The sequence below is a fragment of the Patiria miniata genome, unplaced genomic scaffold (genome assembly GCF_015706575.1).
Source record: "Patiria miniata isolate m_02_andy unplaced genomic scaffold, ASM1570657v1 HiC_scaffold_16, whole genome shotgun sequence".
NCBI lineage: Eukaryota > Metazoa > Echinodermata > Asteroidea > Valvatida > Asterinidae > Patiria > Patiria miniata.
Genome location: NW_024037054.1, coordinates 6,236,256 through 6,250,259, shown reverse-complemented (window position 1 = coordinate 6,250,259; position 14,004 = coordinate 6,236,256). Strand labels below are relative to the sequence as shown.

General features: G+C 39.8%; 1 protein-coding gene across 13 annotated transcripts in view; it reads right to left on the bottom strand.

Moving 5' to 3' along the window:
• LOC119722780 (uncharacterized protein KIAA2012 homolog) overlaps positions 1–14,004 on the bottom strand; it is a 46,671-nt gene that overhangs the window by 21,038 nt on the left and 11,629 nt on the right. For 8 of the 13 annotated variants that reach the window (XM_038193089.1, XM_038193091.1, XM_038193095.1 and 5 more), the window contains 9 exons: positions 12,803–13,015; positions 10,379–10,486; positions 8,052–8,075; positions 6,463–6,608; positions 5,512–5,676; positions 4,659–4,911; positions 3,173–3,229; positions 2,136–2,852; positions 489–700 (listed from right to left, as the gene is read on the bottom strand). In XM_038193089.1, coding sequence (XP_038049017.1) covers positions 489–700; positions 2,136–2,852; positions 3,173–3,229; positions 4,659–4,911; positions 5,512–5,676; positions 6,463–6,608; positions 8,052–8,075; positions 10,379–10,486; positions 12,803–13,015 — 1,895 coding nt within the window. The remainder of the gene's footprint in view (positions 1–488; positions 701–2,135; positions 2,853–3,172; positions 3,230–4,658; positions 4,912–5,511; positions 5,677–6,462; positions 6,609–8,051; positions 8,076–10,378; positions 10,487–12,802; positions 13,016–14,004) is intronic. The other 5 variants (XM_038193093.1, XM_038193101.1, XM_038193090.1 and 2 more) reach the window with 5 other exon arrangements.

Sequence of the window (14,004 nt, the reverse complement as noted above, 5' to 3'; positions counted from 1 at the left end):
TGAAACTTGGTATGTACATAGTCAAGGATGTGTTATAGACAAAAATTGAGGTGACATCATGATGACATCATCATTTGATTTTTTATTGATATTTCAATTTTTTCATCTCATCTGCATATCTCAAGAAAAAAATATGCTACATTAAAAATTGTTTTTGTATTAGGTTTGTTAGGTCATAGATATATGAACAAAAGTTTGAAAAATGTGTGACGTCATTCATGTCTTTTCAACATTTTTGCAAAGACTGACCTTTACTGAGATAATATATGATAAAAAAGTGGCGTCAGGATGCAACATTCTTCCCTTTTAACTACCTTGTTTAAGTTTATCCCAAAGTGAACTTGTCAGATGCTTATGAGCAACTGCAAAGTTCGAATACCAAACTGGCTTAAACTGTCAGCAGTATCTCCGTGTTCCTATCAAATTGTGCACATGCTTTCGGGACATGATCATCCATGAACTCTGCTTTGGAGAGACAAAGCACACACCTGTTCCTTCTTGTCAGCAACGCCGTAGTTTGTTACACCAAACTCCAGCGGACCACCCGCGTCACCCTTGACGCTCGGGGTGCTTTTGACAGCTGCCGATTTATCTGACTTGACGCTGGGGGCACTCTCTGCCCGGGAGGGAGACTTGGCAGAATTGACCGACTTGCCTGTCTTGCCGGAGTGCACAGAAACATTTTCTGTTGCATCACCACCTGGAAATATGAAGATGTAATTGTTAGAGGCTACAGCGCAAAATTACAGTTGCTAAAACTTGGTTATTAGTTACTGCTTAGTTACTGTTACCGAGTTCTGGAATGGTTTCGTGTCATTTCACAAATGGGTCATTCTATAAATTTAGGGTCCAAAGTGTGGCATTTTTCCTGTCCCTGTTACCTTGGTAATTTGTAATTTGCTATTCAAGTATCATTAAGAATGTCTTCAAACAATTTTTGATTTAGTGGGTAGTTTGCTATTCATAATAACTCTTGGGGGACTACTACATTAACCAGTTCACATTGGATGACGTGTATACACCCACAGGTTTTGCGGTATTCGGAACGGATAACGGATAAACACGCAACAAGCGAGGCCGCAAATATCTGTCAGAGACCCGCTTGCAGCAAGCGAGGCCGGAAATATCAGGGTGTGCTTACCGCAGATGACGGACTGGCATTGAGGTTCGTGAAAACAATCCCGCGCCTAGGTCCGGTCAATGTCAAAATAATCCCAGCGCGAACTGGTTAAGGAGTGCATCAAAATTGTGAAATCATAGATGTCAGATGTAACATGGACAGAAGAAAGTGGACCGCAACGATGACCCATATGGCTTTTGACTAGTGCCCTACAAACAAAGCCATTTAAAAAAAAAAAAAGGACTGCCAAAACGGGGTTAGATAGCTTTAATAGCTCAATAGAGCCTGTTTAGTATTTTGGAGGTTGTGATTCAAATCCTGCTCCAGTCAGAAACCTACAATATTTTGTAGGAAGCTCAGGGAAACGTAGTAAGGAAGTAAAGGGAAACAGGGCGATCATACATACTTACTCCAACTTGAAAACACAGAAAAGAAATTCATACATAAACATTATCATCATTATTAAAACAATAATCGTATTATGTATCATTATTGTAATATTATAGCAGTGTATGTCAGGAAAAACTACAGAAATGCGGTAACACAGCACACAGTGCAAGTGCATGGGTTAGATATTACAAAAATATGATGTTGAAAGTTAGTTGACAGTTTTCATTCACAAATAACATCTTCATTAAAATGTTTAGGTTAGTGGTGAAAGTATATGGGTTAAACAAACTTATAATTACTTTTCATGGTAAAGGCATGACCTAAATTTTGCAGTGTAAAAGGTGGGTATGTGTGGATGGTGCTAGCAAGTCAACGTGGGGAGAGTTCAAATACTGTACACTTCATATAACTTCTCAACTGGTTTTTAACTGTGCAGTAGTCTCACATTGGTGCTTTAAGTCATACATCAACCAATAAGAACAGGCCACACTGTGCTGTCTGATCACCCATTGGTGAATGCGAATGTTAACTGCATGTGCTTTGTGCCTTCAAGTAGAAACAGTGCCACTCCAGGTTGAGAGAAATCCACATCCTGTGCTGTCAAATACTGGCTTCCCAAACTCACTGTTCTCTTCCTTTTCAACAACGTTCTCTGTCGGAGGCCTAGGAGGTTGCTCTTCCGGAGTTGGGGTCCTCTTCTCAGACTTGGCCTCTTGGGGTGGCGATGCATCTTTTTCTGAGACTTCTTCACTGAGTGTTTTCTCATCAAGGGTTGCTTCAGACCTGCTTTCTTCCTTCTCTTGTTCAGATTCATGCTTGGAGGTTGTCTTTTCAGAGTGTGCATCTTCTGCAACTCCAGTCTCTTCCGTGTTATCTTTGCCATCTAAGACCTCTTCTGCTGCATCTGTCGCATCCTCAGAGCTCTTTCCTACAGTCTTCTTATCTTCATCTTCTTTATCGCTTGGCGGCTCCACGTTGAAAGCGTGATGATCATAGCTGCCTGATGAGCTTGTGGCACTGGGGATGCTTCTTGGCAGCTCAGCGCTCCTAGAACTCCGCTTGCTCTCCACGCTCTTGCGACTATGCGCGCTCTTGGCCGAACGAGCACTGGGGGCGCTCTTTCTGCTGTGCACGCTAAGCCTGCTGCGCACACTCCCAGCACTGAGCATGCTCTGACGGCTCCGTACGCTCCTGCTTGAGCCGGCGCGGGACAAGACGCGGAGTTTTCCGTCTTCAGTGTCTTCGATAACCATAATGTCTTCAGGTTGGATGGGTTCTGGCTCTGCTAACATCTCGATCACATCGGGGGCTATTTCTACCTTTTCATTAGCTTGGGCCACTTCTAGATAAATGGTGGGTTTGCAAAAAAGCTTAAAACACTGAATCAAATTGAAAATGTTTTTTAAGTTCTAAGTGTGTTTTTGCATATCAAATTTGACATGGCTGTGTTGGTATCTACATTAAAAAGGACAGAAAGTATGAAATAAAAGTTTGTATGCAAAAAAAATGCAGAAAATGTAGAAGTCTAAGACAGCCTCATGACAATACTAAATCTCTAAAGGCGATGATGAAAAAATTCTAGGCAAAAAATCTGCTCGCAGGAAGACAGCCAAGAAAGTGAGAAAGTAAAATCAAGTATTGGCACGGCAACCGAATACATACTAATGATGATGTCATCAAGGGTGTGGTCATCATCCAGTACAGGCTCTCCCTCCTCATCTGAATATGTTAATATTCATGATGCATGCAAGCAGTGAATTAAAATGAGTAAAAACACTTAAATCCATGCAATTTGGGAAACCTTAGCAAATGGAATCTTTTTGATAAAATCCCATACATGCATATTTGACAAACTGGAAAAATGAGGCATAAAGCTGATTAAGAGTGATTAAGGATGATGATGTTAATGTTAAAAATCCATGTTAAAATACAGTGAACTGAGTATGAAATTCAATTTAATATAATGGTTTTAATATAATGGTATTAACGAGTAAACCTTATGTGGACAGAATGTTGCATCCTGACGCCACCTTTTTCCATCATATATTATCTCAATGAAGGTCAGTCATTGCAGAAACGTTGAAAAGACATGAATCTGGTACTGAGAAACATTTCCAATTTTGTTAAAAAATACTTTGAAATGCACTCGATTCTCCATAGACTTTGAACACAACCAAAGAAGCGGCGTCTGGATACTACATTCTTTCCCCGTATATTGTATATAATTATGTACATCTTGAGACAATTGAGGGCAGCAGACAAACTGATTATGATATTGTTATTGACATTCAAGGGCACTTTTCATCTTTTGCCAGGACGGCATGCTTACTTAAGCGGCATGCACAATTGGCTATTGGACTGATAGCTTTTCTAACCACCTATCCCTAGCAACAAGGGTCATGGCTTCTGACTAGCACCCCTTGAACAAAGACATTCCACAAATTGGGAAACTGCATGTACCAACATACAGTTTGATAGCTTAGTCGATGGATTACTTGCATGGTATTCTGTAAGTTGAAAGCTAGTGGTGGGATATAAATCCCAAGTTTTTTTAATTCGGTTTGAATTTCACTATTCGGTTCAATTTATGAAACCGGATATTCGAAACCATCGTTAAATTTTTTTTAGTCTTCCATTTTTTGTGACACAGGCTGAAGACAACAACTGGAACATCCCCCAATTTGCTCCATGGTCTCCGATTGTAACTGCATTCACTTGCTAGTGGTCTTCTTGGTATATGAAAAGCCTCCTCATTTGACTTATCAGAGAGTTCCTACCCATTTTGTCAAAGTTACAGCTCTGGAGTGTTTTTGTAAAGGCCCAGTGGTCATTGAATCCTGCATGCTATCCCCAGTCATTGGGAGGGCATTGCATGCGGCATCTCACTCCTCACTTTTTGTTGGCATGACTGTGAGCTGAGTAGGAACTTCCGGAAATCGGATAACCAGTATTTGGATTGAAAACAAATTTGATAACCGGATTTTGAAATCTCTGATTTCTCCCACCACTATTGCAAGCTCAAGAGTTGCTCCTGTCAATTGCTTTGCTCAAAATTGGTTAAAAAGAACCCGGTTAATTTCCCTTTGTGGGTTAGTTGATTATCTTTTTTCCTCAACAGGTTTGGAAAGGAATTATACAATGCTCATACCTCCTTTGATAAGATTCTCCAAGAAGTGGACAGCTGCCTCCGCTGAGTGGACCCTATTCATTCTCCTGGACTTCTTAGTTGGACTCTTCTTTAATTTCGGCCCAGACCACCGACCGTACTCTGTGGATGATGCGACAGATGAAGCATCGAGGGAGTTGCGACGTCTCCGTATCATGGCCGACCGGACGCGCTCGGGATCGCCTGACAGGTTGAAGAGTTCTCCCAACTTCTTCATCCACAGGTCGGCTGCAATCTGAGTAGTTTACACACAAATGTTGATACAGTGGAACGTCGCTATAAAGAACACTGCTATACCGAACATTTGGCTATACCGAACATTGTCCGTGGCTCCCGATTTTTGTGTACACTGTTACCGAAAATTGTTGTTGAAAAAGTCAATAGAAGAGCGACAAGTGGTTATAATTCCCCAAGGAATAGAAAGGGAAAGCCTCCCATTGCTGTAAGTAGTAAGCACAAAAACTGTGTAATTACACATTTCAATAGTCGGTACGTGTTAAAAGTCGTCTTTCAGCTATCAGGGCGTGCAGGGTAAAGTTCTGAAGGGCGCTATTTATTGAAACGTGATTAGTCAGCTTAGAATTGTTATACCGAACGATCGCTATTACGAACAATTTCTGTGGATCCCGCAATGTTCGTTATAGCAGCGTTCCACTGTAGCATAATTCTGTAGCATTTACTACCAAAGCTGTTAACATAGTTCTCATCCTCTGTGATAAAGCTGTCTCCCAGTTGTACGAAACATTGGTGGGCAATAAGAGCTGAACTTTTTACACTTCGTGTGGAAACAAATTTACAATCACTATAACAAAAAAAGTTAGAGAATAAAATATACCTGTGCGTCTTCTGCGAGATCCCGTCCCGACTTTGGCCTTTCCAAAACTATGGCTGCCACGGCTGCCGCCTGTTCCTCTAACTCCTCCAGCTGTGAGGGCGCCCTTTGGGATGCGATATCATCCTTGACGCTCTCTGTTGCCGATATCTCCTCTTCTTGATTAACCTGGTAGGTTGAATCATTAAATCAAGTAATGTTTTGTGTTATAACACTGCAGAAGGTATCGTCATGCAAGGACGCCACAACTCCACCTCTAACCAGAGACAATGCCCAACAGCAAACAGAAAGGTTTTGTTAAAGGGAAAATACAACATTTGCAAACATCAAAAAATAAAACTACCAAATCATTTTGAAATACCTTGCTGGACTGTTAGTGAATGACAGTGTAAAGCATCCTGTAAAATCATGGCACCTGGTATACTGTCATTTTCAAGAAATTTGTTATTTTTGTATCAATTTCCAACGCTGGTCGGCTGACCAGCGTTGGAAAAAAACTGGCTTTTTTTCAAATACTGGCCCAATTGACCATCGCACTTGTTTGCAATCGATTACACACCTATGAACGGGTACAAGCCAGCTAGACTGGTTCCCTGACCTTACAATTCCCCAATGTATGTAAACTGCTCTGTTTCTTCTTATATGGAGTCAGGGAACCAGATTACAGGAAAAGGATTGTTTTTATAGCATTTTCGAACCCAAAACCTCAAAAAAGTCAGTGTAACTATATTTGCTATATATTTCCAACCCCCCCATTCCATCCGTTTCTGAAAATTACAGCAAAAGCAAATGATGTATATTCCCTTTAATCTGTTACCTGTTTTCTAAACAGCAGAAAGCTTCTGCAAGACTTCACAATATATTTCACGGCATGTGAAAAACTAATTACCCTTATGACTTATTTAGTTGGCTCCAGATACGAGTTGCTATCCAAGTCAAATCCACACAACTTACCTCCTGCACATGCTCATCCTCCAGTTCTTCCATCACAGCATCTTCCTCGGCTGGCTCGCTAGTTTCTCCAAACTCAGTCGGCCAATCAGGTTCCTGCTCTGACATGACCTCATCCTCCGCAGCTGGCTCTCTCTCCCCATGGTCATCTGAAGTGTATTTAGATTGACACTGAATTACACATCTGTAGTTCTCAGGTAAGAATTTCTTGTTTTCAAACAAAGCAATACAAGAATACTGACAAAGGACTCTATCATCAGCTATATACAACAAGCCACTTATACAGTATTCTTATACATCTTTCTCATAGGATGCCATCTTCATAGGGAAATTAGAACTACATGTTCAACGCCATCAAATGCGTGTGCATGCAGTGTGCAAAATGTTCTAAACAAGTGTGTTTGTTCATAATTCCTTTGAAACACGGCACAGCCGAAGCACGTCACGAAACTTTGACGCCTAAAATGCCGATGCGTGTGGCAATCTGTAGTAAGTGACGTCATTTGAGAGAGACCTATCCACGTAACTTTCCATTTTGCAGCTGCTCCGAGTTTGTAAACAATTTTAAACCTTTTAAGTCCATTGGCTTTTCTCACTTATTGTCATATTGGCCAAATATGGAAACTGTCAAACATTTTAGAGCAGTGAGGCAAGGTACAATTGTTATTTCACTACGTATTGTCAAAATTTCAGTTTGCAAAATTATGTGCCTACATCAGATCCTAATAACTTACCACCGTGATGGAAACTGATAGTTCATCCTGACTGTCACATGCGTTATGGTATAAAGGAGTTTCATGGTAAGCTCTGATTTTAGCAATGGACCGATTCCGAATGAATTGTGAGTATAAGCCTGTTAGTTTGGAATGCAGCATCTTGCATTATTATAAAGCAAATTATGAGGAAACCGACTATTGTTAATGGTCAATTTCCATGCCGAAAAAGCATGAGGAAAGCAAACTGTAACTCTTTCATGGTAGCTAGGTTGTACTACAGCCCTTAAATCTTCTAAATTGATGTCGAGTGTGACAGTACGTCCAACAACAAGTCCAAGTCCAGTTCTGAGACTAGCATCACAAAAGTAACATTCTAGTCAAAAGTCTTTTTCATGTATACCGTTCCCCTCAATTTTCACTTTTTCCTTTAATATCCAAAAAGGAAATTCTCAAGTAATTTTATACTTTAAAAGAACAAGGTGAACTGTCTTTTTTTTACAATCGTTGCACTATGATGATGTCAAAGTGGTAAACCTCTTACTGTTTGCTATTGACAATGGGTTAGATTTGCAACAAAAGCATGATTAGTATTTTATAATTAATTGGGCATTTTGCCGTCATCTCCTTTTAACAAACAAATCTCATTTCTAGTCTGAAATTCATTTAAGTCTAGGTGAAATTCAAGTCCCCCAAGTCCGAGTTTGAGTGATAAGTCATACAACTCTACACTGTATGTCGGCACTCTATCGCCTCCCGAGCAACCCTGAACTACTTTCATGGTTGTGGTTGTTTGAAATTAAATGTAGTCACTCACAGTTCTATATTTTGCTACACTGATTTGATAACTAACAATTTTAAAATGGGTTAGCCGCTTACCAGTTATAAGTATTGCCGGGGTTACTTTGTTAGCAAATAAATAAAAAGGAAAAGCAAAATGCAAAAATAAAATGTATTATCTGTATATTTCAGAGCTGCAAGTGATGACATTAGATCTGTTAAATTTTCAGAGCATATGCATAATTATCAATGTTAATCGGCATTAAGAAGCTGCATGTAGTTTTCCACCTATGCACATATCACAATCCAGTTCGTTAGTGACTTCGTCATACACGCCCACACCGCTGATTACTGGCGCCAATTGGCTCAAGTTGCGTTAACTTCAGGTTCCTTTCGTGCTATGCTACACTGTGTGAAGTACGCATAGTTCTGTTGAGATCACGTCACACTAACGAACCGGCTACTCTGTCTACTGCAATTGAACAGCGCCCAATTTCATAGCGCTGCTAAGCACACACTTTTCTGCTAACAGAGCTTCCATCTATTTCATGGAGACCATAAGCAGTAAGCACACAAAAAGCATGTTTACCTCAGAGGAAAATGTTGCTTAAATCTAAGACGTAACAAAAGAAACCTCCATGCACGCGCAACGTTAACACATCCACGCCATGAAATACTGCTTAAGGTTAGCCCAATTTTCCGCTTTAGTCTGAGTATTTTGTTGATGTGACTCAACTCAAGTCTGAGTCACTGAAATTGTGACTCGGGTCCTACAACACAGACTGAAGCTGGGCATTGAAGATTATGAGCAAACGACAAACTTGTTCTATTTTGCAATTAGAAACCCTACAAAACAAAACGTGTACGTGTCAAGAACAAAACCCATTCCCTGGTGATTATAAAAAAAGCACAACTGATTGTGTGGATTTCTTTGTGGTGATGGAAACAAAATGAACTTTATTTCTGTTATTTGGCAACCTGCAAAGGAAAGCAACAGCAGCACTGTATTAATTGCAAATACCTGCAAAAATTCATTCATGGGTTAGTTTCAACCGGTGATATGCACAGGTGCTGGAAGCAGGCATGACGGAAAATTCAGAAAACACTAGGAATTTTTTTTTAGGGTTTGAAAAAAGGGGGAGAGAAATGTGATTCGACCCTCTTCACACAAAGCCAGCCGACCCCGGCAAGCTCACTGGTCGAGTGGTAGGACATCTGCACTAGTAAGCAGGTGGTCGTGGGTTCGAGTCCCACCCGAGTGACTTTTTCTCACAATCACTCGGGGACAACAACACTGAGTATACAGTGTTTATAAAATACGTCGGTGAAGAGCAAAACCCAATATTGAATTTACATTACCCCGACGCAAATTCCATCTAATGAGTAGGTTTTAAGAAGTTATGTCTGTTTGCTTTTTGCTTTATATAAGCTTTTTTAGAATGGCATAACGGTCAGGTCTTATAGTTATCTTGCAGTGCAAGTTTTGTGTCAATTTGATCACTGCTTGCAAGATGTCTGCTTCCAACACCCGCTGCATGCAAGACAGCCTGTAAAAGAAGCCGATGATATTTAAAAAAAAAAAATTAAAAAAAATGACAACAACGATGATGACAATGATGATGACATGATGCTGATGGTGATGATGATGCTGATGGTGATGATGATGCTGATGGTGATGATGACATGATGCTGATGCTGTGCTACTTTCAAAAACTTGGGTTCTCCCATTTCCAAATATATTCCTCAATGTATCGTTTCGGTTTTGCGGTAACACCATGTGGTAATAACTACTGCTTAGAAGATATTAGTTCTGAGAAGAACTTGTCCTGCTTATTATCAACTTGCTAAGTAGTTTTTTTGTTCTGTTTAGAACAGTCCTGCTGTAAGTTCTAAAAGAACTTGTCTTTGGTCTCAACGTTTCGACTAGCCTGCTCTAGTCATCGTCAGGAGACTGAAGAAAGTTGGAGATGCTACTCCTTAAGTAGGGTTTGTTAGGATTAGGAGTGCTTGCTGAAACCCCACCATGCAAAGCCTCAAATCTTATATTCCTCAATGTAATTTACCCAGTTCAATTTTCTAAGTCATGGAAGATGTGCTTCTTTCTCCATCCTTACAGAATCAACTGAAATTATATTTCATTTCTTAGCTTAAAATTAACATCTTGGAAAATTCTCAGAAGGGAAGAAATTTGACGATGGGAGAACCCGACAGATTGAGAAGACAATCTTAGTTTTTCTTCAAAAAAATTCCACTACCAAAGACCACACCTGGAAAATGAATACATTTACACATGAGTGCATTGAATCAAGAAACAAGCAAATTTGTCTGCAACACCAAGCAACCTTGTCGCAACTCCACGGAAACACAAATATCCCAAAACACACCAAAGCCCAGACAAACGTGGACACCGAGCTCAGATTTTTTACCGATCCCATCCTGGCTCAAGGCATCCTCTGCAACAGAATCTCGCCCCACGCTTCCGTAACTGAAATTGGCGAAAGATCTGGTCGCGTCGAGATCGCCTCCTGTTATGTCTTTAGGATTTTTCAGGCAAAAGTGAGAAACAGTGTGGGGGAAAGAGCAAATAAAATTATGAATTCTAACCTCCCTCTAATATTTCTGATGCGAAGTTCATACGCCTGACAAATTTGTAAGTAAACTTATAAACCTTGCTTTCTAGTTTTGCTTTAAGAACAGAGTATTAAAACAGAAAGACTTTGAGTTTAATTTTTCAAACAAATCATAAACTTGTTTTTAAATGCATGTTTTTCGACAACTTTTTCATCTAATCACATCGAGGAAATAGTTTGCGCTACAAAAGTTAATGCATTTCTCAGATGTGGTCTACGCTTCATTACTCGTGTGATGTCCTCACAAAGCGTTGCTGTACTGAAAAATAGCATTATATACATGCACCAGTAAGGATCAAACAGATTAAAGAAAATCTTTAGATGGCGTGAATAGCTGGTTTGCATTTTACGTGCATTAAAGTGCATAATGCGTGTGCATGCAATTCACTCATTCGTCAGTCATTACATAATATCAAGCCAGGGGGTGTGTGTAAAAATGTGAAGACTCGCTCTGGCTAGGCCCAAAGAGCAAACTGCAGATAATCATGTGTGCCTTACCTGCAAATGGCACAAACCAATTTCTAAGAAAATGTCAACAAAATGTATCTTTGTCTCTGTACTTTTTATGAGTGTATATGTACGATGGTAAACAGTGCAATTCCATGCAATAGACTGCTAGAAGGGTGCAGTTTATGCAAAGACCAAAACTGCCAGTGGGCCACACAGTATTCACTTTCAATGCCCAAGTACAATGTTTTCGTAACTTTGTTTCCATTACTACATGAAATAATAAAAACATTTAAGGTTCTCTTGACCTCAAGTGTACCGATCGCAACGTGTTTTGGGGGTGACTTTCATCCAAAAATGGTGAACAGTGCAAAGCTGTTACATGAATAATGATTGTGCTGTATGTATCATCAAAATTAAACTGAAAACTTGTTTTAATGTTCGAGAGCCTACTGTGAGATTCTGTAACGTTTACAATTGATCGCTTGATATATATATTAACCCTAGCCGAACTCAACCCATCAAAGCCCAACAGCAGGTGTTGTTGAAATCTGTTAGAATGGGTGCAGTACCCCTAAACTGATGGTCTTTTACATTGGGTTTGGCATACCTCCAGAAACTAAGTCCGACAGTGTGTGTGTACGATTTCCCATGTGGGTGTTGGAATTTGCCAGGATGGGTATGGTTCCTAGTAAAATATGCTAGGGAGTTAGGGTTGAGCAGCCTTTTCATTTTTTAAAGAAATTTGAAGATTTCAAGAACTTTTCTTATTTTTTACCAAACTTCTAATTAGTCTACTATTTTCACACTTTTCCAGAATTTGCTGAAATTGCACAAATTCTCAAAATAGCCTTCAATATTAAGAATAATGGAACCACCCATCTTCATTTCAATTCTTTTCAATAAAAAAGTGTAGAGTTTGTGTTGTGTATCGTGATTTATAATCAAGTCGTGCCACACTGCCACACAGTGGATGGGTAAAGTTATGGTTCTACCTTGTTTAATGGACGCTGGTGTGTTTCTTGGTTTACTGGGGTATGTGATTGACTTAGCCATGGATTGTCTAGAGCTAGCCAAATCATGGCTATCACTCATTGGCAGCGATGGACTTGCTAGAGAAATAACTGCATCACAAAATTATTCTTTCCATAAATTATCTGAAAAACTTAAAAAGTCATTACTGAGTTAAAATAATGTACTGACTATGGGTAATTTTTAAAAGCCGGCCAAAAAAACCCCAGGAGTTAAGCCTGATTCATACTTCACGCAAATGCGAATGCAGAGCTAACTCACCCAAAATTCGCCTGAGTTGAAAATCAGGTATGTTGAACTTTATGTATTCGCAGCGCGAATACTTGCCATGACGACACAAATTCGTGCTTGCTTTGCTTTCGCGCCGAGTATGAACCGGGCTTCGGGGAGGAAACTTGATTGAAATACTTTTCATTTTGCACTCGAAACAAAAATTACAGTTAAACGCTCAGACTGGTTTGGTTTCTGGTACATTACAGCTGCTCACAAGTGTAAGCCACTGTAATATTCCAAATATAAATTATTGAACAAAACCCTCTAACATCCTTTGAAATCCTCTGGGGAAGTATACCTCATATGGCAGGATTGAGAGAGGTACAGCCCAGCTACTTTTGCATGGGGCTGGTTGCCACTACATTCCAGCAAACAGGAGAATCTCGGAGGATTCAGGAAAGTCTCTATCGAGAGAGTATTTGTTAACGAGAAAAAAAATCACTGATTACTATGATCTGTTTTTCTCACCTCTCCCAGAGTGTATGGACTCCTCCACCGATTTCTGCGACTTGGTTGCTTTAGACTGCGGTACGCTGGGTAGGCTGGGTGGCTTAGACTCCGGCAAATCTTCCCCAAACTGGGCCGTCGGTATGGTCACTGGCTGTGGGGTCGGGGCCGGCTCGTGAACTTCGACCTCTTCGGATGACATGTGACCCGAGTCCTGAGACAGGGTGTCATCATCTAGCAACAAAATGGTAAGGCTTTAAGCAACAAAATCTCAAATGTGACAAACCATTTTTCCCCCCGAGGAATTTCCATTTCCAATCCCTTTTTAAAAATCTTCCATCGCTGAACCTGAGGTCAATTTTATGGAACTGTTATGAAAGCTCTTTAAAAAAAAATGACCTAAGGGCTCACCAACTAAAATTGCGTGTGATTATATGGCTAATGACTGGTTCTCTGTTGATTTCTGCTGAGCACTTCAATTCGCTAAACTACATTTTCTGCTGAGAAGCGCTGTAAAATTTGCACCTCTGATTCATTCAAAACTCCCTCTTCTTGCCGGCATATCTAGACCTTATAAGACCGGTTCTTACTTCACACGAATGCATATGATACAAAGCAAATTTAACCTCATAAAACCTTCGCTGCGAAATTCGCCGGACTTGAGATGATTCGACTTTTGCGAATTTGCAGCACGAAAACTTGCCGTGCATTACAAATTCGTGTGCGCTTTCGCACGGAGTATACACTAGCCTTAACTCTGAATATGGGTTTCTCTTGATGAAATTTTCACATAATTATGTCAAAATACCTTTCATATGGCATGATTTAATAATGATATCTTCAGAACAGTGCAACACGATCAGAATGATATTTGATTGATCAACAATATTTTTTCAGGTGTCCCGTTTTTTTTTTTTTTGCTTTTTTTAAGAAAGAATGAAGTAAACAAACAATGTTTTGTTTTTATCAAAACAACGCTGTTCTAGTTCTCAGTAACAATGAGGTGAACAAACAGTGTTTTGCTTTTAATTAAAACAAATGCAAAACAAGAGACATGCTGTGATTTAAACAAATGCAAACGGAATGTCACCAGTGAAATTTGAACAAAATCTGTAAACTTCTTATTGTGCAATCAAGTGCAATCAAATATTTGGATATTTGATCAGTTTCCAAGTTGGAATAATCAAATACTAAATTATTCGAAAAATAATCGAGCTCAAATA